The sequence below is a fragment of the Agelaius tricolor genome, unplaced genomic scaffold (genome assembly GCF_023055355.1).
Source record: "Agelaius tricolor isolate 1412-34295 unplaced genomic scaffold, bAgeTri1.0.p SCAF_89, whole genome shotgun sequence".
NCBI lineage: Eukaryota > Metazoa > Chordata > Aves > Passeriformes > Icteridae > Agelaius > Agelaius tricolor.
This window is the reverse complement of record NW_027269349.1, coordinates 668827-696327: the sequence shown is the minus strand read 5'-3', so window position 1 is coordinate 696327 and position 27501 is coordinate 668827. Positions and strand designations below refer to the sequence as shown.

Genomic DNA, 27501 nt, shown 5'->3' with positions numbered 1-27501 from the left:
ATACCCTAAGTAATCCTAGAAAAGTTCCTTCCAAAATCCCCTAAATACCTTTAAAAGTCCTGGAAAAAAAGCCTCACAAAGACATGCTCAGTCTCCGAACTCTACCTCTTGCTGTCTAGCCCACAGATGTCGTCCCTACCTTTTTGCAGTGGGTCTGTTGTCCTCTGAGGGTTATGTCATTGTCCTGGTGTGTGAGGGTTGCTGTCTGGTCTCGCTGTTAGGGTTGCTGGGTTGTGCTGCTGTTGGGGGAAAAGGCTGTTTTGAGGGGGGCTGCTTAGGCTGAGGTTAGGGCTGGGGTGAGGGGTGGTACAGCTGTACCCTGTACCCCTGATCTCCACTGGACTGTCCAGCCCCCAAGCCCTCTCCCTTTACCCCTCAACCGGTCCCTCTGCCCCCCAGCCCTCAGCTCCTGTGTGTTACCCTTGACCCCTCTCCTTTGCCCCTCAGCCCCCAGCTTCTCTGTGTCACCCTACAGCTGCCCCTGCCACCCTCAGCATCTCTGTGTGTCACCCGCTGTCCCCTCTCCCTGTTCCTCCCTCAGCTCCCAGCCTCTGTCACCCTCAAGCCCCCACAGTGCCCCTCGAGCTGCCCCTCAGCCTCCATGTGTTGTGCCATGAAAAACCCTAAAAAAACCTAAAAATTCCCTCAAAAACCCTAAAAATACCCTAGCCCTAAAAAGTCCTCCTCATACCCTCAATAGTCCTAAAAAAACCCCAAGAACACCCAACCCCCTCCCCAAACAATTCTTCAAAGTACAACCGAGTGCATGGCCTCGTCCCTGTGTGAGTAAAAGTTTGAGGTTTTGCCGGCAGTGTCACCGAGTGCTAAGGGGTCCCCTGGTCCGTAGGGCAACTTGGGAGGGTTTGCTTCAGGCTTTGCTTGTGAAAGGTGTGAGAAAAGCAAGCAGCTCTGAAGCGGATGAGCCCCCTCTTGCCTGTTAAAGTGTTGCATAAATCAAAGATAAACCTCAAGTCCCTTCCCACCCAAACCGTTCCGTGATTCTTTGCCCTGGAGGCCAGGGTGCACCTGTCACTGCATTTCTCTTCACAGAGAAAAGCAAGGTACAATTCTCCCCAAGAATATGTCTGGGATTCACATTCTCTGAACCTCAGAGGAAGGAAAAACAATTCTTATCTCATTTACTGTGCCTGTGTTTGTGCCGAAGTAGAATGCAGCGTGGAGATTGTTTACCCAAAGTGAGGGTGTTTTGTTTCCTTGGCCTGTCGGGGCCAAGTGTGTGTGCGTGTCGGGACTGTTGGGTGACGGTCACGAGTTGTGTGCGGGGTTGAGTACTTGGCAGATTGGGTTTAGATGTAATGTAATATAGTATAATAAAGCAATTAATTAGCCTTCTGATAAGGCAGAATGCAGATTGGAAACATTTGCACATATGATATTAAAGGACATGTGAACCACCTTTCTGTGAGACCAAGACACGAGACTTGGCCCATCCCTAACTTAGGATACAGCTAAAAAATAATAGATAAAATAATTTTTAACCTATTTTTGAAGAGCTCTCTAAAACTAATGGCAGATGATATAGCTATTTTATCTGGCAAGCTTCCGTGCAAAATTCCCTGCTGATGCTGGCTCAGACGGATGGAGATTTGGGAGGAGGGGGAAGAACCAAGTGCCACGGGGCTTTATTGGATGAGCCTTAAAAGGTTTCTGCAAGCTTCTATTGCAAGGTTGATGAACCTTGTGCTTGTTAACTTCAGTTTTGCTCAGTGTTTTAACCCTGCTTTGTCTCCTGTGGTCCAGATGACACATTCACACATCTTTAGAAAATTCAGTGGGATGCTCTTCAAACAACATGTGACTTGGCACCAGTGAGGCCAGAAACTTGATGGTTTTACCTCAATCTATAGTTTTTCAATATTGCTATAGAAAGTGCTTTTCTGTGAAATGTCTACTTTGGTTAGATCATGCAAATTGAGTGCTGGCTGGGACTTCCATAAGATGAAGAGTAAGAATAACTCGGGAATGTTTCATCATTTGTCTCTGCACTGGTCAGAAATGGTAATTTGAGCTCAACTCTGTAGAAATTTAGCAAAAGAAGTTGGACACTCAGAGGATAAAAATAGAAAAAAATGCATTGGAAGGATTTTTCCTGCTAGTGAGTGAGTTTTTACCTGTAGGAGCATCGGGGGAGTAGCACGGTCGGGACGGATGGAGACGAGAAGTCATATTGCTATAAGCTGGGTGATATGGGGTGACCTTCAAATGAGGGCCGTCTTCTCCTAGGAAATGAAAGAAGTAACAGGTATCCATAGTTAATGAGCCTAGGATTTCTAGCTCTTGAAGGTCAGATTTATCAGCTTTAGAATTATCAATATAAATTTGGTGTTTCTGGCTGGGAGTTGGAGATACGTGATGATCATCATATGGCCAATATTTATCAGGAGTAACATTATCAAGACCCTTTGGGAAAGGTACTCCGACTAGACAGGTTGAACAAGGTTTGTCAGGGCTTGTGTCAGATAGACGGATGGTATCGGAGCCTGCAGACCTGGCTAAAGCGACCCAGACATTCGTCTTTGGTTGATTGACAGGTAAAGCTTCTGTTTGTGCTGCCTGTGCGACTGCTTGCGCTGCTTGAGCTGTAAGAGCCCTTTCAATTTTTTCTCCTAGAGTTTTTCCAAGTTCATTTGCCTGGATAATTGCCACTTGCTGTGGACTCCCAATTTTGTTACAGGCATCCATCATTTCAGGCACTGTGGGTTTTTCTTTTCCTAGGGCTTTGATAACTCTTTTACATTCTGCATTGCCATTATTTTCAATAATGTCCCGTATCGTTATTGGGCGAGCTGTATCATCGCCGCATTGTCTTTCTGCTCCTTGCGTTACCCGGCCCACAAATGTGGTAAATGGTTCAGACGAGCCTTGCCTAATCAGATTATAGGCTTTTTCAAAACTTCCTGCAGGCTGAATTTGCATAAAGGCTCTGCGAGCCGTCTTTTTAATGTCATCTAATGCTGTTTTGGGTAAATTCACTCGATTATCATTCTGATCATCAGGAGGGTCACCAGTCAGCTTAGACGTGACAAGGGTACGAAGGTCTGCATCGTGTACTCTGTCTATAAGTGGCTAGTACCCCTGTAAGCAGCCTTTTCCATTTGAGTTCCCATAGCATATATTGTGAGTCTGTGAGAATTATACTAGCAAGATTTTTACAGTCATTTGGTGTGAGTGTATGTCCTTCCAGGACTGTCCTTTTCAGCAGTTGCTTAAAATACGGGGAGCAGATACCACCGTCCCTTATTGCTTTTCGCAATTCTTTTATCTCATGAGGTGGGATAGCCACCCGTGTTCAAGGACCAGCGGCTTGCTGGCTGAATGGCACAGGCATAGCTAGAGGATTTAGACTTTCTTCTTTGCAAATCTGGCCTCTGACTTCATCCTAGTCTGCTAGTTGAAAATTATCGAAAGATTTTGGTGAGTTTTCCAATTTGGGATTAATGCTGACGAATTTTCAGCGTTTAGTGTCTCTTTTTGGGTCAGAGATCTGTCCCAAACACTGGGGGGACTCTGGAGCTGTTTGGGAACAGTTCTTTTTCGAAATTCTTTTGTGTTGGATCAAAGGGTTGGCATTTGCAGGGTAAAGACCCCGGAAATAATTTGGCAGATCAGGAAGCTAAAGATGCAGCAGAAAATGGAGCTGAAAGAGTTAATATTAACTCCAAATGAGGAAAAATTGGAAATTCCAAAGTTTAGGGAAGCAAAAAAAAAAAGGCTAATTAAAACAAGATAGGTGGCGAAAGAGATAAATGGGGGAAATAGAAACATCTTGATGGAAGACAGATAATAAAATGCTTAGTAGGGAATAGCAGAGGACATGTATCAAAACGCCCACTGGGATACTCAGGCTTTGTGTGATCATTTTTTTTAAGGAACTATGGATGCATTGCGATTTTTGGAGTAGGAACACAAGTAACTGAAAGATGTATAATTTGCCAAAGGATAAATAAAAGGGTGGTGAGAAAAACAACATGAGAAGGTCATGAGTTAACTCGTCGACCATTTCGAAGTATCCAAGCAGAAGTTGGCTTTGGTAAGCTCTGGATTTATTTGTAAAAACCGTTTAATCCAGGAAAAAAAAAAAAAGGATATGCCACATGCTGGGCAGGAGGGAGATTGTAAGAAAATAACATTTTTAAAGGCAATAAAAGAAAAACGGTGAAAGTATAAGGCTGGGAACGAAATATTACCTCATCCATGCCTGTTTGTTCCCCCACTCGTTCGCGGCTGCCCCAGCCCCTGTGCCGGCTCCGGCACAGTCCGTCTGTGCCGGTCCGTCTGTGCCGGTCCGTCTGTGCCGGTCCGTCTGTGCCGGTCCGTCTGTGCCGGTCCGTCTGTCCCGGTCCCGGCCGCCGGGCCCGCGGCCGCTCCGCTGGCCGTGCCGGCGGAAGGGGCGGGGGGTCCGTCCTGCCGTGTGCACCGTGGGTACCGCGCTGACCGCACCGAGGGGGGGTCCCGTCTGTCCCATCCCCGGCTGCCCTGACTCTGCTCGGCTCCCGCCGCTGCAGCCGGGGTCAGTCGCCGCCTTGGTCTCTGCCGGATCAGCCGCCGTGAGCCATGCGGGGCCGATCCACGCTGCAGCTCGGTCTGCACCGGAACAGCCCCTGGGACGATCCCGGCTGCAGACCCCGCCTTTGGAGGACCGAGACCCTGAGCTGTGCCGAGCCCCTCGGGCGATTCCCCCTGCAGACCCCGCCTTTGGAGCACCCAGACCCTGAGCTGTGCCGAGTTCCCCCGTCCTGCCCTGAGCTCCGTTCTCTTGGTAACCACAGCTCCGGCTGCTCAGCGGAACTCTCTAAAGGAATCACTTTATCGAAACACTAAAAGTTCAGGTAAAAGAAAGCCCTCTCCTGATTCTTCCTAAAAATACGGGAGAAAAGCTATAGAAGATAAAAATCCAAAAAGAATGGGATAAAGGGATGTCCTAGGGTGACGTTATGATGCTTGTATCCCCATTCATGTGTTCTGTGAATGTTGGATATTATGTTCTGTACCTTTAAGACCGGCTCTGAAGAGGGAAAGTTTTGTTTTGGTTTTCTTATCAGCCTGGCGGGACACTGCGGCTTTTGCTTTTGCTGCTTTTGCTTTTTGCTTTTGCTCTCTCGCTCTTGCTTGCTGCGCTTCTGCTTGCTTTTGCTCATTGGCTAGTTTAGCTAAACTGTCCAATTTCTTCCTGGACGGTTTCTCCTTTCCTTTTTCTGATCATTTCGAACCTGCTCCGGACTGGGACCTGAGAAACACCAAGATCCTGCACCTTCTGGCCTGCAGCAGCAGCCCCAGCGCCGGAGGGACTGAGAACAGAGTGACCACCCCCCAAGAGAGACTTTCTGAATTTTTCATCTTTTTCAGAGCGGTGTCATCCGGTATTGTTCATTTTGTGTGCTGGGGGGTGCTGTGCTTGTTAAATAAACAGGTTCTTTCCACTCCTCTCTGAGGAATCCTGCCCGAACCAGTTGGGGGGAGGGGCTGTGTGGGTTTGCTTACTGGAGGAGCCCTAATTTGGAAATTCTCCTCCAAATTTGCCCTAAACCTCGACAAGGGATTAGTCTATTTCCATTAAAAGAGGCTCCCATAGGAGGGGGTGGACCAGGGTTTGTAAATGCTCCTTTGACTTCGTCTGAGGTCTGAAATTTTAAGAAATAAATAAAAGGGATATTTGGAGGATCCCATAGGCATAGCTGAACAATTAGACCAATTTTTAGGTCCAAACATTTATACTTCAGAAGAGATGTGGTCTGTAATGAAAATAATATTTTTCTCAGGAAGAAAGGCAATTAATCAGAGCAGCTGAAAAAAAAGCTTAGGAAAAAAGATAATCTACGGGGACCCCCAGAGAAGACAAAATGCCAGCTGTACCTCCTGAGTGGGGTAAAAATAACGAGGAGGGGAGTAAACACATGAATAATTATTGTAATTACATAATCAAAGGAATAAATGAGACATATCAAAGGCGAAATGCAGGGGAAAAAGAAAAAGTTTTTAAGGGACAGCTTTTTGAGGGGAAAGAAGAAACTGCATCTAAATACATAAACAAACTCAAGAGAAATAGGAAAATGGTCCTAAGTAAGCAGAAGATCTGAAAATCTTTAAAGAGATGGGCACAGAGGAGGAATAGGGAGGTCATAAGCTCTAATTTTCTGGGGGGAACAAATACCATCTGGAGCCTGTGATAACTTTAAAAGCGGGTCCCCAAGAACAAGAATTGGAATTTGTAATAGACACAGGGGCAGAGAGAACCTGCCTGTTAAATATTCCAAAAAGTTACAGTGTGAGCAAACATATAGTGAAAGTAACAGGGGCAAAGAGGGAAAGTTTTACATTTCTGGTCATTAAAGATGTAGTAATTGAGGGAAGAAACTAAAATTTGCATGGGAGATGTCTTATTGGTCCCAGGGGCAGGTAGCAATTTATTGGAAAGAGTCTTACAAGTGCAATTAAGAATAGGAGTTATATCAGAAAATGGGAAAATGACAGCTAGAGTTTTAAAATTATTTAAAAGAGGATGAAGAAAAAAAAACAACAAAGAAGTTTGAGGTGGGGAAGGAAATAGGGGAGGATTAAATATCGACCCCATAAGGGTTACAATTGAGAGAGAAGATTGTCCCGTACGTGTACGTCAGTATCCTGTATCTTTAGAAGGACGGGAAGGTTTGAAGCCGGTAATAGAAGGACTAATAAAGGATGGGGCATTAGAACCTTGTATGTCTCCTCATAATATCCCTTTTCCCCCAGTAAAGTCGGATGGGAGTTATAGACTAGTACAAGATTAAAGGGAGGTTAATAAAAGAATTCAGACTCACTACCCAGTGGTAAAATATCTTAGACACTTAATAAATAAAAGTAGCTAGAAAACCAACCATGAGAAAATTGCAAGAATTTTATTCATTCTCCCTCCCTCTTCAAAGAGAGAGATCAGAAAATTACCTAGATTATTGAAATATTATAGATTGAGGGGTACACACAAGTTTCAAAATTCGTGTATGAAAAAAATTGACAGAAGGAGATGATATAAAACAGACCAAAGAAGATATTGTTAAATTAAAAGAGTTAAGTTAAAACTAGCCTAAGTACCAGCTTTAAGCTTACCTCTGTAAGAAAAGACATTTATCATTTATACATAAATACAGAAAATGGAGTACCTCATAAAATTTTAATTCAAGACTAAGGAAGAGTAAAAAAATATCTAGTAGCTCATATATCAAAGATGTTGGACTCAGTAAGCCACAGCTAGCCAGTAGGTACTTAACAGCTACTGCAATCCTAGTAAAAGAAAGTTGTAAGCTTACTTTTGGAAGTAATTTAGTTAGGTTCCCTTTGTACCATCTGAGGTGTGTTGAATCAAAAAAAACAGGTAAGAAGAGAAGAAAGAGAGAAGTTGAAGTAGGGAGGTGGTATGAGATGTTAGAATGTGAAGTGATGACATCTTGGTGCTAGAAGAGAGCAGAAGTGTGAATGCGGGGTTTTTGCATGAAAGGCAGGGAAGTGTCTTAACACATGGTTGTTAGGAGGTTATTCAATGCCGAACTGAGGTCCAGAAAGGGTTTAGCAGAATGGGCCCTCCTTGAAGGGAAAAGAGGAGAAGTTGACTAGAGAAAGGAAAAGAATGTCAGGAGCACCTGGGGACGCCAGGTTTGGGGTTGTCAAGGTTGGGAGGTGTCTGCCCGCCCCCTACGAGCGGCGGGGTCTCGGGGGCTGCGGCAGGCACCGATCCATGGAGGTGACCCGGCGGCGGTGCTGGCAGCAGGGGACACACGGGTTTGCAGGGCAGGAGCGGGCTGGCTCCGTGGCGGAACTGCCAGGGGGGCTCCCAGACTGCCGGGGTCCCGAGTCGAGGATGGCAGCGTCGGCCCCACTAAGTGGGCCGAGAGAGAGAAGGAAAGAGAAAGAGAGAGAGAGAGAGGGCAAAAGGGACCCAAGGCTGCCCCCAGGGTCCCCATGCCCCTGGCTGCTCTCCCCTGCTCCGGCCCTGCAGCAAAGTGGCAGCACGGCATTGACAGCAAGGCCGTGAAAAGAGCGGGAGGGGGGCTAGCACTAAAAGATAAAATCAAAGCAGAGATTGCTGACTCTCCAAACCTCACAAAGTGGTTTGTTTTTCTTAAGTAAGAAGGTTTTTGGTTTTGTCTTTTGTGTGTGTTGTTTGCTGTTAAAAAGAAGTTTTTTGTTTTTTGGTTTTTTTTCCTGAAGAATGGGTTTGTAAGGCTAAAACAATTAAATGCTGCCCAAAAAGTAAAAAGCAATAGATGTGATACATCTAGAGTTAAAATTGGTCTAGCTTTTCTTATTTAACTAACTGTAACTCACAAAAAGAAGAATTTGCCTGGATAAAAGAAGAAGAAGAAGAAGAAGAAGAAGAGGAGGCTGCTGTGGAAAAAGCTTTTAGCTAAACCCAGAAAGTTTGGAAGAAAAGTGAATGGTAAAAGTTAATGCAGTATTATCTTTCTTTTATTACTATGCTATTAAGAAGTCCTTTACAGGTACTACTGAAGCAACAATCAGAATCACGGAAAGAGGGTGAATTCATGCCAGCAGAATCAAAGGACTTGTGAAGGAACCTGAGGAATGGACTATCGCATTTAAACCGGGTGATACCAAACTGACTTTCCAATGGGGACTGAGTGGTAATAGTTTGGAAAAAGGCAAATGATCCAAGAAATGTACAAAGAGCAACACAGAATTAAGAATTAAGACAACGCTTATGCCACTGGTTTCAAGCACTGCCTGGTTTTATTCTGGTCCTGCCTGAATAAAACATCTCCTTAGGGGAGGAATACTCCAGATAGAAGGATCAAGACTGTTTTTGTGTTCTGACCTTAGCCTGAGAATTGTACAGGGGAGAAGGGGAATTACCATTTCCATCAGTAAACTTTATTTGATTCATTCCAATACTGGACATGCTAGCTGGGTTATAAGTAAATGCTTGAATTGTGAGAATAATTAGTATGGAAGTTCACAACATTTATGCTCTTATTGCAAAAAGTGTTCAAGTAATAACTTAGCTTTGTGGATGGGAATTATTACTGCCTGTTGAATGAGAGATACCTGAAGAATGCTAAGAGACCACAGTTAAAGGGTGTCAAAACCAATTTGCCTGGAAATTAGTTGAGCGAAAGTGACAAGGAAATAGAGGGCACGACCAGATTGGCCTCTGTATTTTGGCACCGAGAAGATCAAATACACCTGCTGTGGGTTGCAACCTCACAGGCCTGGGAGGTGGGAGTATAAGGCATACTGGACCTCTGTTATTCCTGTTTCTGGCACTCATTTGTTCTCTTTTTCCTTTCGGGATACCAGCAAGATCGTGTCACAAATGCTACAGAAAGCATCGCGTGGAAAGAAACCAAAGTTCCTCTTTAACTACACACACCTATGTCAACAGCCACTGTTATAACCCATCCAAATTAAGAACCTGTAGGCAAAACGGAATAAATTATTGGATTACAAGAAACTTAGGAAAATGTGGTAATAGATTTGGAATTGAATGTCTAAAAGGAGAGAGATGGATTTGTTTTAAATTTAATCTTGAAGATATGGTTCAAGAAGATTTGGTAAAAAAAACAAATAATAAACAAAAAAGTTAAACCAGCACAGCAACTTAACTCTGTATTGACCCCAAATTATCTATTGAGTCGTATTACAAGACTCCAAGCAGTTATAGAAATGATAGCAAATGGAGCTGCCCAGGCTTAGAGTTATTATCAAGTCAGCTAAGCCAAACAAAAACTGTAGGGTATCAGAATAGGTTGGCTTTACACTATTTATTGGCCAAAGAAGGGGGTGTTTGTAGAAAGTTTAATATATCAAATTGTTGAAATTGATGAGCACAGAAAAGTCATTCTAGAAAAAGCAAAAGAAATCAAAGAAGAAAAAAATATATATATGTGCATATAATAACTGAGGTACCAGTCCAAAAATTAGAAAACAATGTTAAAACCTAGCTGGTAGGGTAATGTATTAGAAGAAATTAAGGTCTTTCATTTTATGTGCTAGAACTGGCTTTATATTTCTTCCTTGTGTAATCCCCTGTTTTATTTTGCCAGCATAGTCCAGAAGATGCAAGTAGATAAGAAATATTGCTCAAGCCAAAGGATTTACAAAGAATAAGAGTGGGGATTGTGAAAAATGCAAGTATTTTATGATTGGCTTTTCGGAAATATTAAAATGAATATTATATGTGTTGTGTTAGAAAGTAATGCTGTATTAATTCTCTTAAGCAGTGTGTTAAATATAGTTTTGGGTTACAAAAACTGTTAATATAGAAATGATGCTATGTAAGATACTTTTTTTAAAGAAAGGACTTGCAGCGAGATAGCGGCCAAAGGACACCTGGATCTTTCAGAGAAAAAGAATTTTTTGCCCTCTTATCAGAAGAAACAAACTTCTTCCTGCCTCCAAGGCGCTGTTAGGATTAGAAGGAAGAAGTGGATGATGAGCAGACAGAATCCTGTGTTTGAATGGAATTTATGCAGCATGTATGAAGTGTATGACTCTGCAACAGGCTATTGCTTTTAAGGGTTAATCCTTTGTTAACAGGGGTCCTTTTTCGGGCTCGTGCTGCCCAGAAAAAGGTACCCGGACGTCCGTAACTCTTTGTTTTTGTTGTCTCATATCGTCCTAATTCAAATTGTCCAAATTATTATTACTCTAATTGTATGACTATTTTTATAACCATTTTATTACTATTAAACTTTCAAAAATTTTAAAAGCAAGTGATTGGCGTTTTTCACACCAGTCTGTTAGGTGAAAATTATCAAAAGATTTTTGTGAGTTTTCTAATTTTGGCATTAATGCTGGCAAATTTTCAGGGTTTACTGTCTAATTGTGGGTCGAGAAATCTGTCCCAAACACTGAGGGGACTCTGGTGCTATTTGGGAACAGTTCTTTTTCGAAATTCTTTTGTGTTGGGATCAAAGGGCTGGCATTTGCAGGGGCAAAATAATTCTCTGTCTGTCCTGTATTTATTAAAGCAGCTGTCATATTCCAGCCTCCTCCTCCTCCTCCTCCTCGTCGCACGGTTTGTGTGCATGGATGTGGCTGTGCAGACGAATCGTGACACAAAGCAGTCCCACTGGGTGCTAGGAGTGTGGAAGGCGAAAGCACGGAGGCACACCAGGTATCGGTTGCTCAGGGTTACGCGCTGCGGAGGGATCTCTCGGTGCCGGCAGAAGGAGAGATGCGGAAGGATACATGCAAGGCGCTGCAGTTTTCGCCTGCTGTGGTGCCGTGTATAGACGCAGTGGCGGCAGAAGTGGCGTGACAGGGCACAGGGATGCCGGCTGTGGCTGGACAGCGGCACGCAGCGACTCGGAACCGGGACCGGGCTGTACCAGAGCTGCGGCGAACGCAGTGGGGGGTAGCGGCGGGGCCGTGGAGATAGAACTGCGCATGCGTGCGGTGATCCCGGGAGCAGCGCTGCGGTTCGATGAGTCGGCGCGGAGTGATATCACTGGTGCTGGGGTTGTAGCAACTGCGCATGCGTGGGTTCCGTCACTACGGCAGCGCGGGCGGTCATCATGGCGGCGGGCGGGCCGGGGGGTGTGGGAGGCAGCGGAGCTGCGGGAACGGGAACGGGGCTGCGACTGCAGCCGTGGAAGGCAATGCCGGGACGTCCGTGGTTGCAGGAGGCAGCAGAGCCACGCCATCCAGCAGCTCTGAAGCGGGAGGGTGCGGTGGGGAAGTTGCAGCTCGGCCCGTCATGCAGCGGCGGCGGCAGGAGAGGGGAAGCGACCACGGGCGGCGCTGATGGGAGGCTGGGCTGGAGCGCCGCGGCGCCGGCACGGGGTGGCTGGGGTGGCTGGGGCGCCCCGGTAAGACAGTCATTAAAACACCCTAAAAATTATTTTAAAAGCCCTGAAAAAGCCCTAAAGGTATCCTAAACATTTCCAGAGAATTCCTAAAAACTCCTGCAAAAAAAGCCCTAAAATATCCCTAAAAATCCCTGAAAAATCACCTGAAAGACCCTAAAAAACTGTTGAACCCCTACCTGTAACACTGTGGCCTCCAAACATCATCTCTACCTATTAATCGGGGTAACTGCAAGACCCTCAAACACCACCAAAATCACCACCTTGAGGTGGTCTGGACAGCACCAAATAAAATAAAATAAAAAGCTTTATAAAAAGAAAAATTAAAAATAAAAATTAAATAAAAAATAAAATAAAATAAAATAACTGCTTTAAAAATGGGAAAATAAAAAAATAGAAAATTTAAAAAATAAAAAACTTTAAAAACAGAAAAATTAAAACTAAAAATTAAAAAAAATATAAAAAAATAAAAGAAATGCTTTAAAAATAGAAAAATTAAAACTAAAAATGAAATAAAAATTAAATTAAAAAAATAAAAGAAATGCTTTAAAAATAGAAAAAACAAAACTAAAAATAAATAAAAAGTAAAATTAAAATAAAATAAATGTTTAAAAATAAAAAAATTAAAACTAAAAATTAAATAAAAAATAAAAAAAGCTTTAAAAATAGAAAGATCAAAAATAAAAATTAAATAAAAAATAAAAAAATGCTTTAAAAATAAAAAAATCAAAACTAAAAATTAAATAAAAAAGAAAATTAAAAAAGTAAAATAAATGATTTAAAAATAGAAAAAGCAAAAAATAAAAATGAAATAAAAAATAAAATTAAAAAAATTAAAAAATAGTTTAAAAATAAAAATATAAAACTAAAAATGAAATAAAAAATAAAATTAAAAAATAAAATAAATGTTTTAAAAAAAAATTAAAACTAAAAATTAAAAAGAAATACAAAAAAGCCTTAAAAATAGAAAGACCAAAAATAAAAATTAAATAAAAAATAAAAAATAATAAATTCTTTAAAAATAAAAAACTCAAAACTAAAAATTAAATAAAAAATAAAATTAAAAAAATGAAATAAATGCTTTAAAAATAGAAAAAGCAAAAAATAAAAATGAAATAAAATATAAAATTTAAAAAATTAAATAAATAGTTAAAAAAAAAAATTAAAACTAAAAATGAAATAAAAAATAAAGTTAAAAAATAAAAAAGCTTTAAAAAGAAAAATTAAAAAAAAAATTAAATAAAAAATAAAAAAAGCTTTAAAAATAGAAAAAGTAAAACTAAAAAATAAATAAAAAATAAAAAAAGCTTTAAAAATAGAAAGATCAAAATTGGAAACTTAAATAAAAAATAAAAAAAGCTTTAAAAATAGAAAAAGCAAAAAATAAAAAATGAAATAAAAAACAAAATTAAAAATAAAATAAATGCTTAAAAAAAAAATTGAAACAAAAAATTAAATAAAAAATAAAATTAAAAAATAAAATAAAAAGCTTTAAATATTGAAAAATCAAAAATAAAAATTAAATAAAAAGTAAAAAATAAAAAAATGCTTTAAAAATAAAAAAATCAAAAATTAAAAATTAAATAAAAACTAAAAAAAAATTAAATGCTTTAAAAATAGATAAAGCAAAAATAAATATGAAATAAAAAATAATATTAAAAAAATAAAATAAATAGTTTATAAATAAAAAATGAAAACTAAAAAATAAAAAATAAAATTAAAAAAAATAAATGCTTTAAAAAAATAAAACAAAAATTAAATTAAAAAAAATTTAAAAATAAAACAAAAACCTTTAAAAATAGATAAATCAAAAATAAAAATTAAATAAAAAATAATCTAAAAAAAGCTTTAAAAATAAAAACCTCAAAACTAAAAATTAAGATAAAAATAAAAATAAAAAAATCTAAAAAATGCTTTAAAAATATAAAAATTAAAACTAAAATGTAAAAAAAATAAAATTAAAAAATAAAATAAATGCTTTAAAATATAAAAATTAAAACTAAAAAAAGGTTAAAAAAAAGCTTTAAAAACAGGAAAGTTAAAAAAAATTAAATAAAAATTAAATTAAAAAAAAATTAATTAAAAATAATTAAAAACCAAACTGAAATCCGTAAAGTGCTGTAAAGTGCCGTAAAAGTTCCATAAAAGGTAGTGTCGTAAAGCGCGACTGTCGTAAAATGTGCGGTTTTACGACAGTCGCGCTTTACGGCACCTTTTACGACAGTCGCGTTTTACGACAGTCGCGCTTTACGACACCTTTTACGACAGTCGCGCTTTACGGCAGTTTCACGACAGTCGCGCTTTACGGCAGTTTTACGACAGTCGCGCTTTTCGGCAGTTTTACGACAGTCGCGCTTTACGGCACCTCTTACGACAGTCGCGCTTTACGGCACCTTTTACGACAGTCGCGCTTTACGGCAGTTTTACGACAGTCGCGCTTTACGGCACCTTTTACGACAGTCGCGCTTTACGGCACCTTTTACGACAGTCGCGCTTTACTGCACCTTTTACGACAGTCGCGCTTTACGGCACCTTTTACGACAGTCGCGCTTTACGGCAGTTTTACGACAGTCGCGCTTTACGGCAGTTTTACGACAGTCGCGCTTTACGGCACCTTTTACGACAGTCGCGCTTTACGGCACCTTTTACGACAGTCGCGCTTTACGGCACCTTTTACGACAGTCGCGCTTTACGGCACCTTTTACGGCAGTTTTACGACAGTTTTATGGAAATTTTACGGCACTTTACAGCACTTTAAAGTTTTTATTTTGTTTTTCATGTATTTTTAATTAATTTTTTTAAAAATTTTTCTATTTTTAAAGCTTTTTCTTTTTTTTAATTTTTTTATTTGTTTTTATTTTTAATTTTCCTATTTTTAAAGCTTTTTATATGATTTTTAAATTTTTTTTAAATTTAATTTTTAAATTTAATTTTTCTTTTTTCAAAGCTTTTTATTTTTTTAATTTTGTTTTTTATTTAATTTTTTTTTCTATTTTTAAGGTTTTTTATTTTTTTAATTTTATATTTTATTTATTTTTATTTTTAATTTTCCTATTTTTAAACCTTTTTGGTTTTTTAATTTTTTTTTATTTTTAAAGCATTTATTTTATTTTTTAAATATTTATATTTAATTTTAAATTTTTCTATTATTAAAGGTTTTAATTTTTTAAAATTTATTTTTAATTTTTTTTTAATTTTTCTCTTTTTAAACTGTTTTTTTAATTTTATTTTTTTATTTTTATTTTTAATTTTTCTATTTTTAAAGCTTTTTATTTTATTAATTTTTATTTAATTTTTATATTTAATGTTTTTATTTTTAAAGCATTTATTATATTTTTTAATTTTGCTTTTTTTTGAATGCTTATTTTTAACTTTTCTATTTTAAAAGCATTTATTTGATTTTTAAATTTTTTTATTTAATTTTTAATTTTTCTATTTTTAAAGCTTTTTTAAAATTTTTTAAATTCGTTTTTATTTTTAACTTTTCTATTTTAAAAGCTTTTTATTTTATTAATTTTTTTTTAATTTTTATATTTAATTTTTTTATTTTTAAAGCATTTATTATATTTTTTAATTTTGTTTTTTATTGAATGTTTATTTTTAATATTTCTATTTTAAAAGCATTTTTTTGATTTTTAAATTTTTTTTATTAATTTTTAACTTTTCTATTTTTAAAGCTTTTTAAATTTTGTTTTTGTTTTTATTTTTAATTTTTCTATTTTTAAAGCTTTTTTTTTAAGTTTTCTATTTTTAAAGCATTTATTTTCTTAATTTTGTTTTTTATTTATTTTTCTATTTTTAATTTTTGTATTTTTAAAGCATTTATTTTTTAATTTTGTTTTTTATTTTATTATATATTTATTTTTTCTATTTTTAAAGCAGTTATTTTTTAATTTTGTTTTTTATTTAATTTTTACTTTTTAAATTTTCTATTTTTAAAGTTTTTGATTTTTAAATTTTATTTTTTATTTATTTTTATTCTTAATTTTTTTATTTTTAATGGACTTATTTTTTTAATTTTATTTCTTTTTTATTTTTATTTTTAGTTTTTCTATTTTCAAAGCTTTTTTATTGTTTAATTTTATTTTTTATTTAATTTTTATTTTTAATTTTGTATTTTGAAACCTTTTTTTATTTTTTACTTTTATTTTTTATTTCTATTTTTAATTTTTCTATTTTAATTTTATTAATATTTTATTTAATTTTTATATTTAATTTTTCTATTTTTAAAGCATTTATTTTTTTTAATTTTGTTTTGTATTAAATTTTTATTTTTAATTTTTCTATTTTTAAAGCATTTATTTTATTTATTTAATTTTATTTTTATTTAGTTGTTATTTTTAATTTTTCTATTTTTAAAGCATTTTTTTTAATTTATTTTTAATTTAATTTTTATTTTTAATTTTTCTCTTTTTAAAGCATTTTATTTTTTTAATTTTATTTTTATTTTTTATTTCTAATTTTTCTATTTTTAAAGCATTTATTTTTTTTAATTTTGTTTTTTATTTAATTTTTATATTTTTCTATTTTTAAAGCTTTTTATTTTATTTTATTTGGTGCTTCCCAGACCAATTTAAGGTGGTGATTGTGGTGGTGTTTGAGGGTCTTGCATTACGGCACTACATTTTATGGAACTTGTACGGCACTTTACAGCACTTTACAGTTTGTTTGGTTTTTTTTATTTGTTTTTAATTAATTTTGTTATTTTATTTATTTTTATTTTTAATTTTTCTATTTTTAAAGCATTTTATTACATTTTATTTGGTGCTGCCCAAACCTGCTGTAGTGCATTTTTATACTTTGTAATACTTTGAAGTAATTTCGTTTTGTATCCCCATATTTTTCCCAAATGGTTTATCCCAAACTGTACCCCCCTCCCTTTACCTGTGTTATCCCTCTCCCGGGATGAGATCATCCCCAAACCCCCACCCTGGCTCTCTGTCAATCACTCAGCCTCCCATCCCCTCCATCCAGAAGTTTCGGTCCAAGTCATCGAGTGATCAGCCAGAGGCCAGGGGTCAGCCCCCCAAGCCTTGCCCCGTACGCTGTCCTGTATGTCCATCCCCCAGCATCCATCCCTTAGGGTCACTTAATGGTTGGTAGGATGTTATCTACTTTCAGTTTCCACCTCCCTTTAAATGTGACCTTGGCCCATCTCCCGGGGGGCTCTCGGCAGGAGGCCCCGAGGTGCAGGAGCTCCTTTGGGACTCCTAATAAAACCTTGGAAGAACCCCTGCTAAGAGTCGTCGCTTTATCTTCTACCGCTGTCTCTGGTGTCTCTGCTGCTGCAAAGGCGACCAGCCCAGGTGCCCTCAGTACCCTCGGGGCACAGAGAGTGTCTCCCCCCAGCCCAGGTGCCCTCAGTACCCTCGGGGCACAGAGAGTGTCTGCCCCCAGCCCAGGTGCCCTCAGCACCCTCGGGGCACAGAGAGTGTCTCCCTGCCAGCCCAGGTGCCCTCAGTACCCTCGGGGCACAGAGAGTGTCTCCCCCCAGCCCAGGTGCCCTCAGTACCCTCGGGGCACACACAGAGAGTGTCTCCCCCCAGCCCAGGTGCCCTCAGTACCCTCGGGGCACAGAGAGTGTCTCCCCCCAGCCCAGGTGCCCTCAGTACCCTCGGGGCACAGAGAGTGTCTCCCCGCCAGCCCAGGTGCCCTCAGCACCCTCAGGGCACAGAGAGTGTCTCCCCGCTGTCGGCCGTGTCGGGGCTGCCGACTCGGGCCTGGCCGAGGGTTCCTGAGAGGCTCGCACAAACCCGCTCGGCCGCTGATTGTGGTGGTGTTTGAGGGTCCTCCAGGACAAGGGAGGAGACGAGAATCTTGACTCCCCCTTTCAGAAGGCTGAAATATTATTGTACGATCTCTATTATATTAAAAGAAAATGAGATATTAGAACTATACTAAAAGAGCAAGGAGACATCAGAAAGCTGGAAAGGAATGAATAATAAAAACCTGGGACTGCTCACAGCCCCGACACCGCTGGACCATGATTGGTCATCAAGTAGAAACAATGCACAGGAGACCAATCCAAGATGCCCCTGTTGCTAAACCATCTCCAGCCCACACTCCACAGCCAGCAGATTGTTATTGGTTCCATTTCTGTTCTGAGGCTTCTCAGGAGAAAAATCCCAGCAAAAGGATTTTCATCAAACACGTCAGTCCCAGGTGATGGCACAGGCAGCATCGGCCGGCCGAGGTCACTGTGTCATCCCTGCCAGCCCAGGTGTCACAGCAAGGAGGAGAGAGTTCACCCTGCAATACAGAGCAATAGAACACAACACACATATTAACACAAGATGATAACCTTTTTCTATTTCCATTACATGTGGATTTATTGTTACAGGAAACCCAAAACAACAAAAGCACACAAAAAACAACACTCATCTACCATTAACACCCCCTTCACATGACACACAAACTCACCATCCCTCTCATCACAACTGCTAAATTACACCCCAGCAATCCTTGCTCCTCGGGAACATGGTTGCCAGGAGCCACCAAAAATTCCTCCTGCCTGACAAAAACCCCAGTCCCTGGACGGTCCGCAGCCAAACTTTGGCGATGAATGTCGCCTCGCAGACCGACCAGGACCGGGGAAAAAAACCCAGCCAGCGGGAAAAAAAAAAGAAAAAAAAAACCAGCCGGGGGGGGGGGGGGGCGGGTGGGGGGGTAAACCCGGCTGGGGATTTTTTACTCTAAATTTACAAATGAGTTGAAAAACCTGAAAAGCAACAGTCACACACACAAGGTTAAATCCCATCAGCATGCGCTCACACACGCAGAGACGAGCAGACGCAGACAGACACAGTCACGTGCTCTCACACACGCTCACGCACTCCTCCCATTTAAACGTTCCCTGCGGCCCTTACTCGAGACGCTGAAGAACGCGCTTCCACGCTTCTTCTGGCTGCCGCTCCTCGACGTCAAATGGTAGATTCTGGGGAAATCGGCAGCCTCGGGGACCTGTGAGACGACAGGAAGCGGTCAACGAGTGGCTGACAGCTAGGACTTGTCCCCGCTCTGACCGATAAATTTTCTACCCAAAACCCCATTAAAGACAGATGAACAGTAAAGTTTTTATAACTGTTCTATCTCACTGTGACTACGTGCCAGGGCAGGGCAGCTCCGACCATAAGCGGTACAACATGAGTACACACAATAAAAGCAGATGCATACAGTGCAAGTGTACATGGAGTGTAAGTCCATACAATATAAGCCAGCATAGGTACACACAATGTAAGTACATACAGTATAAGTACATACAGTGTAAGCCAACATAGGTAAACGCAATGTAAGTACATACAGTATAAACCAGCATAGGTACAAACAATGTAAGTACATACAGTATAAGCCAGGACTTGAGACAGCTCTCTGGAAGATACTAATTCTTGAACCCTATACCTCTTGGGAAGATGGAACCTATAGAACTGCTGCAGTCACATGAGGAGGGTGTAAGACGCTCCCCCCAGAAGTCCAAGAGAATGGCATGGAGAAAAAGGCACTACCAAAGCCGGTAGTGAGAAGGAAGATGGATGAGAACATCTTGTCCCTTTGAGACACTCCAGTCTCAAAGAGTAAAAATGTACAGGTGCCGGAATAAGGGATATCCGGAAAGGAACGCGAGTAGAATACGGGCAATGTGGCACGGAATAGTGCCGATAAAGCGTCGAGACGTGACAAAGGCCTGTGACACGCAAGACAATGGACACGGACTACATAACACAGACATGGACAACATAACACGGACAACATAACATAGACACAGATGACATAACACAGACACAGATGACATAACACAGAGACGAGTGACAACTGCCTGGCACTGTCCCCTTAGGGACCCGAGATTCCTAACGCAAGATGAGCCAGAGGCTGATGATGCCAAAGGAAAGGAAGCCCTATGACAAGAGCATGTGATGATGAAATGGAACTCGTCAAAAGAAGTTAGTGCCGAAGTAGTTAAGAGAATGCTCGAGAGGCTCGGCGAGCCTAGAGAAGGAAGCCGACTGCCGGGTGACCGTGGCCGTGGCTCCGGACGTGAAGGCAAGCTCCTCGAGGGAAAGGTCCGTGATGATGCCGGGTCGAGGGAGGTGGACGACGCAAAGTTCCCGAGAACGTGGAGATGGGTCGGAACTGCCCTGCCCGGCAAAGGCTCTGGCGAGGCTGAGGGGAAACCCTCTCCCTTTCCTTCCAGAGAGCCCACCCCGCTACAGACCTCTACGCTAAGCTGACATCAAATTGCCTCCTGTGAGAGTAAAGGCATTTCCCCTTCTCCCAGCCACAGGCCCCGACACTTAGCTTTTGGAAGAGGAGTGGGCGAAATTCATCCTCGGTCGGACGTGGACATGGAGATGCTCTCCATGTGTGCTTCGGTGCTGCCCTTTCCAAGTTTGGGCTACGAGCCTCCTCAGGGTACCTGATACAAAACAGAAAACCTGACTATTGCCCTCAACAACAGTAATCCCCGGGACTCCTCCGCACCACTGCCCCGGCTCACCTCAAATCTTGATTTGGCTCCGGAGGCTGCCCGGAAGATACCTGCAAAGAGAAAATGTACACGCTTAGCATGCTGCTGTGTAATGCTCACCTATGGGTCAGCCTGCCTAAACACCGACTCACCTGCCCTCCTCCGTTCCTTGGCGTGCCTAGGGCAGCAACAGCACCTGCAATGAAACAAAGCAGAAAAGCATGCTGAGATACTGTGAAAACACAACCTCCCAAATCTGACAAGGATGCCACACCGATACCTTAAGCTCTAACCCACCTGGCATAGGCGTGCTCGGCCAGGATAAATGGCAAGTGGATCACCTAAAATAAAAAAAAAAATTAGGAGATGATTAGAGCTGCACCAAAACTGAGACATCAGCAACAACAATTGCTTCTGTACGCTACTCAATGCTCACCTTGCCCACTCGGCCTTGACTGCTGCTCTCGGCCTTGACCTCCTAAAAAGAGAGACAAAGAACAATGCTGTAACAGCCACCATTTATGCTTCCTCTGCAGAGAGAAACATGGACTCACCTGCTCGGGGGAAACCCCGCACCTGGGATGGGGGGCTCTGCCCTGGATTTTATCCTTCTGCATCTGAAAGAAAGTTAGGACAAAAGTCAAAGAGGTGCAGGATAACTTAAGAGCTCCAGATATCCTGTGTCCAGCTACAAATCCCACCTAGAGTCCAACTACACCCCACATTACAAACTCCAAGTCCCCGGGACTTCTCCTATTGCACCAGGCTATGCGGCAGGGCAGAGCAGCTCCGGCACAAATGTGTGCACGCACCCGTGAAACAGGACAGGACATGACAGACAACGGGGACACAACACGGACAGAAATCTCCTGGCACGGAAAATGGCTGTGAGGACTGAGAGAATGCAAAAGGAGATGACCGAGGGGAGACCGATGGTGAGCTGATGAGGCTCAGAGAAACCTGGAGGAAGAAGATGCTAATTGAATGATTTATTCCAAGAACTGCAAAGATGGATGCCCGAGAATCCTACGGCCAGAAGCCTCTACCTGCCCTCACGTTCTTTCAAGTCCTACTCCGCCATAATGGATCCTGGCGGGGCAGAGCTGTCCGCACAGCTCAGAACAAGACCTGAAAAGACACCTGACCGGATGCTGCTAAAGAGACAAGAGAGTCTGATGCCTGTCTGAGCTCCTGAGGTGAAAGTTCTATGGCCTGGGTGCCAGGCCGAGGAATGCAGAGATCACAGATGCTAACAATGATGCCAGGGTTTCTGACAGGCCCCTCCAAGGCCTAAGGTAAAAGACATGACATATCCAAACAACACATAACACACAAAAGACAAGTGACACGATACACACCGGGACTGCTCTGCCCTGCGCACCTCAGCACTGTGATCCGAAGTCAGGCTTTGCTTTTATGGGGCCCAAGGGGCTGCTCCATGGACACCCCCCCACCTCCTAGGTGGACTCAAAAACCCCTCCCAGTAATTCCCAAACCAGCACCCTGCTTTCATCCCCTCTGTGGGTCGTGGCCCTCTACTTATCTCTCGCACAGCTGGGGATGCCGGTCTCGGGTGCAAAGAAAGGCCGCCTCGTCAGCTGGGAAGGTCCTGCTGGCACCGGGCTGGTGTCTCTCAGGCAGCTGTATTAAAGAAAACCAAACATCACTGCCCGATCTTGGCAGCCCATCGGCCAAAACCCCACAAGTCTGCTACTCACCGTGCTCCTAAGAACGCTCAGCTGCTCGGGCCGCACGCTTCGGGCACGCACGGAGACCGAGGCCGTCGTCACGGGGGGTGCCTGGGTTAAGAGGAGAGGAGGTGATTTGGCACGGCTGAAACCTGAGGGGACCCTTGCTCCTCCTCCCTACTTCCCCGACTCACCGCAACTCCTTGGCAGCTGCCCAAGGCCACCCAGATGGCACCTTTAAATAGAAGAGTTCAGGGGTTCCTCACCCGGTCCTGGAATGCATCCACAGGGCTCACACGTGCAGGGAACCCGGTGCATCGGCCGGCTGGTGACAGGGGCTTGGCAGGCTCCGAGTGGATTTCCTAAAGCGCAAAAAAGAGAAAGGAAACTTAGAGCAGCACCAGAAATTGAGACTGGAGCAGTAACAGCTACTTCTGCCCACTGCTCACCTTGACTGCTGGTACCCAGATTTACTTCCTAAAAAGAAAGACAAAGAACAGAGCTGTAACAGAGTCACCACAAACACTTCTGCTGCAGAGACAAACGGTGCCTCACCTGCTCGGGGGAAACCACTCACCCGGGATGGGGCCCTCTGGCACACATTTAATCCATCTGAATCTGAAAACAAAGTCAGGACAGGAGTCAAGCTGTTGCAGGATAACTTAAGAGCTCCAGATATCCTGTATCCAGCTACAAATCCCACCTAGAGTCCAACTACACCCCACATTACAAACTCCAAGTCCCCGGGACTTCTCCTATTGCACCAGGCTATGTGGCAGGGCAGAGCAGCTCCGGCACAAATGTGTGCGCGCACCCGTGACACGGGACAGAACGTGACAGACAACGGGGACACAACACAGACAGAAATCTCTGGGCAAGGAAAATGGCTGCGAGGACTGAGAGAATGCAAAAGGAGATGACCGAGGGGAGACCGATGGTGAGCTGATGAGGCTCAGAGAAACCTGGAGGAAGAAAATGCTAACTGAATGATTTATTCCAAGAACTGCAAAGATGGATGCCCGAGAATCCTACGGCCAGAAGCCTCTACCTGCCCTCACATTCTTTCCAGTCCTAGTCCGCCATAATGGATCCTGGCGGGGCAGAGCTGCCCATACAGCTCAGAACAAGACCTGAAAAGACACCTGACCGGATGCTTCTAAAGAGACAAGAGAGTCTGATGCCTGTCTGAGATCCCGAGTCCAAAGTTCTATGGCCTGGGTGCCAGGCCGAGGAATGCAGAGATCAGAGATGCTAACAATGATGCCAGGGTTTCTGACAGGCCCCTCCAAGGCCTAAGGTAAAAGACATGACACATCCAAACACACATAATACACAAAAGACAAGTGACACGATACACACCGGGACTGCTCTGCCCTGCACACCTCAGCACTGTGATCCAAAGTCAGGCTTTGCTTTTATGGGGCCTAAGGGGCCGCTTCATGGACGCCCCTATCTCCAAAGGAGACTCAAAAACCCCTCCCAGTAATTCCCAAACCAGCCCCCTGCTTTCATCCCCCCTGTGGGTCGTGGCCCTCTACTTATCTCTGGCACAGCTGGGGATGCCGGTCTCAGGTGCAAAGAAAGGCCACCTCGTCAGCCGGGAAGGTCCTGCTGGCACCGGGCTGGTGTCTCTCACACAGCTATATTAAAGAGAACCAAACATCAGTGCCCGATCTTGGCAGCCCCTCGGCCAAAACCCCCCAAGTCTGCTACTCACCGTTCTCCTAAGAACGCCCGGCTGCTCGGGCCGCACGCTTCGGGCACGCTCGGGGACCAAGGCCGTCGTCACAGGGGGTGCCTGGGTTAAGAGGAGATGAGGTGATTTGGCATGGCTGAAACCTGAGGGGACCCTCACTCCTCCTCCCTACTTCCCCGACTCACCGCAGCTCCTCGGCAGTTCCTGACCCGGCACACAGGGCTGGCGAGAGCGGCAAACCCGGTCCATCAGCCGCTGGGGATGGGAGCCTGGCGTGCTCCGAGTGGATGGCCTAAGGCACAAAAACGAGAATGGAGACTTAGACTTGCCCCAGGAATTGAGACCTCAGCAACAAGAAATGCTACTGATCACCTTGCTCTCCTGAACTTGACTGCTGGGATCCAGATTTACTTCCTAAAAATAAAGACAAAAAACAGCGCTGAAACAGGGTCACCCTTGACACTCCCCTTGCACACACAAATGGTGACTGACCTGCTCAGGGGAACCCACACACCCAGGATGGGGGCTCGGCCATGGATGCAATGCATCTGCACCTGAAAGAGAGTTAGAACATATGTCAAAAACCTGCAGGATGACTCAAAAGCTGCAAACACCTCAGGTCAATCTAGGAATAGCATCTACAGTCCAACTACACCCCACATTACAAATTTCAACTCCCCAGGGCTTGTCCTATTGCGCCGGGCTATGCGGCAGGGCAGAGCAGCTCCGGCACAAATGTGTGTGCAGACACCCGTGACACAGGACAGGACGTGACAGACAACAGGGACACAACACAGACAGAAATCACCTGGCAAGGAAAATGGCTGCGAGGACCGAGAAGATGCCAAATGAGATGACCGAGGTGAGACTGATGGTGAGCTGATGAGGCTCAGAGAAACCTGGAGGAAGAAGATGCTAACTGAATGATTTATTCCAAGAACTGCAAAGATGGATGCCCGAGAATCCTACGGCCAGAAGCCTCTACCTGCCCTCACGTTCTTTCCAGTCCTAGTCCGCCATAATGGATCCTGGCGGGGCACAGCTGTCCACACAGCTCAGAACAAGACCTGAAAAGACACCTGACCGGATGCTTCTAAAGAGACAAGAGAGTCTGATGCCTGTCTGAGCTCCTGAGGCCAAAGTTCCATGGCATTGGTGCCAGGCCGAGGAATGCAGAGATCACAGATGCTAACAACGATGCCAGGGTTTCTGACAGGCCCCGCATAGGGTTAAGGTAAAAGACATGACATATGCAAACAACACATAACACACAAAAGACAAGTGACACGATACACACCGGGACTGCTCTGCCCTGCGCGCCTCAGCGCTGTGATGCCAAGTCAGGCTTTGCTTTTATGGGGCCTAAGGGGCTGCTTCATGGACACCCCCATCTCCAAAGGGGACTCAAAAACCCCTCCCGGTGGGTCCCTACCCTGCACCCCGCTTTCATCCCCTCTGTGGGTTGTAGCCCTCTACTTATCTCTCGCACTGCTGGGGATGCCGGTCTGTGTCAGGTGCAATAGAAGGCTGCCTCGACATCTGGGAAGTTGCTGCTGGCACTGTTGTTCAACAACTCCCTGTTGTTTCTTAGTCAGCTACATGAAAGAAATGCAAATATTAATGCACGATCTCTGCAGCACACCGGCCAAAACCCAACAATTCTGCCACTCACCATTCTCCTAAGAATGCCCGGCTCCTGGGGCCGCGGTCTGAGGCTGATGAAAAAACAGGAACAGATGCTTAGATTTGCACCAGAAAGTGAGACTGGAGCAATAACAACTGCTTCTGTGCCCTACTCAATGCTCACCTTGACTGCTGATATCCAGCTTTACCTCCTAAAAAGAAAAAGACCAGAGCTGTAACAGAGTCACACTTTACACTCCCCCCGCAGAGACAAACGGTGACTGACCTGCTCGGGGGAACCTCCTCACTCGGGATGGGTGGATGGATTTTGCCCTGGATTTTATCCTTCTGCGTCTGAAAGAAAGTGAGGACAAAAGTCAAAGGCCTGCGGGATAACTTCACAGCTCCAAACATCTCCTGTCTATCTAGGAATATCATCTAGAGTCTGGCAACGCCCCACAAACTGCGAGTCCCTGGGACTTGTCCTGTTGCAGCAGCCTCTGCGGCAGGGCAGGGCAGAGCAGCTCCGGCACAAATGTGTGCGGACACCCGTGACACGGAACGTGACAAACAGGGGGACGACAAACACAACACAGCATGCTTGTGGTGAGGGTCTCGAGGGGAAAAGGCAAAAGGGACCCCAAAGACACGCTAGGTAACACGGTACGCCGGACAACACGACGTGGACCGGAACTGTTCTGCGCTGCCCGCCTGAAAGCTGCCATCAAAACTAGAGCCTCTCCCTTTAGCTGTCCTAAGAGGCCCCTTGGAGGAGATTGCTTTTCCCTCTGCTAATTTTTAAATCTGTCCCAGGAACTCCCAACCCGCTGCTCTCCCATTGTGCCATCTCCAGGCCGTGGCCCTGACTTATCTTTTGGATGATCGGTGATGTGGATCCACGTTGCGCCTGAAATGAGTCTGCCTCGGAGGGCCCTGTGATCACCTGTTAGCCTCTCGGTCAGCTACAATAAAGAAAAACAAAACCAAAGTATGAGTACAGAGTTATGTGGGCCAAATCCCAGTGAGTCGGCTACTTGCCCTCTCCTGAGTGTGCCTGGCTCCTTCAGGCTCCAGCTTCATCCTGATTCCGAGACTGTGGCCGTTATTATGAGTGGTACCTGGGTAAGAGAAAGGCAAAGTGAAATGGCATTCCTGTGAGTGCAGTGGATGACCTTGTGTGCTGTAAGACGTGTGAATGCCTCTGCTCGGCTTCTAAAAGGCCTTGGGTGGGGGGCTCAAATAAACACCCTTTCTCACCCTGCTGCCTTCAAAACCACCCCCCCAACAATAACTCCTAACTGGATACCTGCTCACCCTCCCTCTCCCAGTCACAATCCCCAACTCACCTGAAGCCTCAATCTCAAACATCATCTTTGACACTGGGCAGATCCCTCTTGTGACACGATGAATCTGCTGAAAAAAGCATCGTAATTGTCACAACCTGGAGCCTCTGGAAGCTGCACTCCTCCTAAAAAAAATACAGAACAAAATCAGAACAAAACCAGAAATTACCAATGCACTTTACCACCCCTAAACACAAAACCCAAAATCATTAACTTAAATACTCCCTGTATTTCAGGCTGTTTTCTTCACAGTATCTTCAAAGCCTCTGTTGCTTCAGATGCCCAGAAACACCTGCTGAAAACAAGCTGAAATAAGCTGAAAGAGCCTATTACCTGAAATGAGAGGAGAGCTCTGATCCCAGCACCTCCCAGAGGGGGAATGAAGGCCCTGGGCAAAGGCTGGGGTTAATATACCCCTGATGGTGCCCGCCTCTCGTTCCCATGGCACCCAGGAAAAGGGAGGGGGCCAATCCCACCGGGTATAAAAACCCTCAGAGTGCCTGCAGGTGTTTGGCTTCTCTGATTTGATTTCATGGGGAGCAAAGGGCTTGTTATAGAAGAAAACTCTTCATAAAAATAACAGCGCTTTCTTTTTTTGCAACAACTATTTGGAGCAAAAGGGCAGAAAACTGGTAAGAAATAAAAGTTTCTGTTTAGGCAGCATAACTAGATAAATTGGGTGATTTGCTGTTAACTTACATAATTTTTCCTTAGTGGCTATTAAGTAGTATTTCACGTGTGACTAAGCTGGGTGGAGAAAATTGTCTAAGTCTCCTTGGGACCTCTAATTAGGCCTAACTACATTGTAAGTAAAAATAAGAAAAATAAAAGCTTCCCAGGCAGTGTAAGTGCATGCCAGGCTCACCCTGCT

At 43.0% G+C, this 27501-nt stretch overlaps 1 protein-coding gene and 1 long non-coding RNA gene across 5 annotated transcripts in view; one reads left to right on the top strand and one right to left on the bottom strand.

The window, feature by feature from the left end:
- LOC139585746 (uncharacterized) overlaps positions 1 to 26370 on the bottom strand; it is a 37023-nt gene extending 10653 nt beyond the window's left edge. The window contains exons 1-11 of one of the 4 annotated variants that reach the window (XR_011677277.1): positions 25574 to 26362; positions 25472 to 25499; positions 25337 to 25379; positions 25097 to 25259; positions 20835 to 20897; positions 20717 to 20758; positions 20578 to 20621; positions 20433 to 20476; positions 20311 to 20351; positions 18686 to 20229; positions 15548 to 18068 (exon numbers count right to left, since the gene is read on the bottom strand). Coding sequence is in view for 3 of the 4 variants with exons in the window: in XM_071418668.1 (XP_071274769.1) it covers positions 20311 to 20351; positions 20433 to 20476; positions 20578 to 20621; positions 20717 to 20758; positions 20835 to 20897; positions 25097 to 25114 (252 nt within the window). In the remaining variant the exon portion in view is untranslated. The other 3 variants (XM_071418668.1, XM_071418669.1, XM_071418667.1) reach the window with 3 other exon arrangements.
- LOC139585747 (uncharacterized) lies at positions 14089 to 16436 on the top strand. The gene is made up of 2 exons (XR_011677278.1): positions 14089 to 16071; positions 16151 to 16436. It is a non-coding gene; the product is annotated as an uncharacterized lncRNA (long non-coding RNA).
- Positions 26371 to 27501: the final 1131 nt, after the last annotated feature.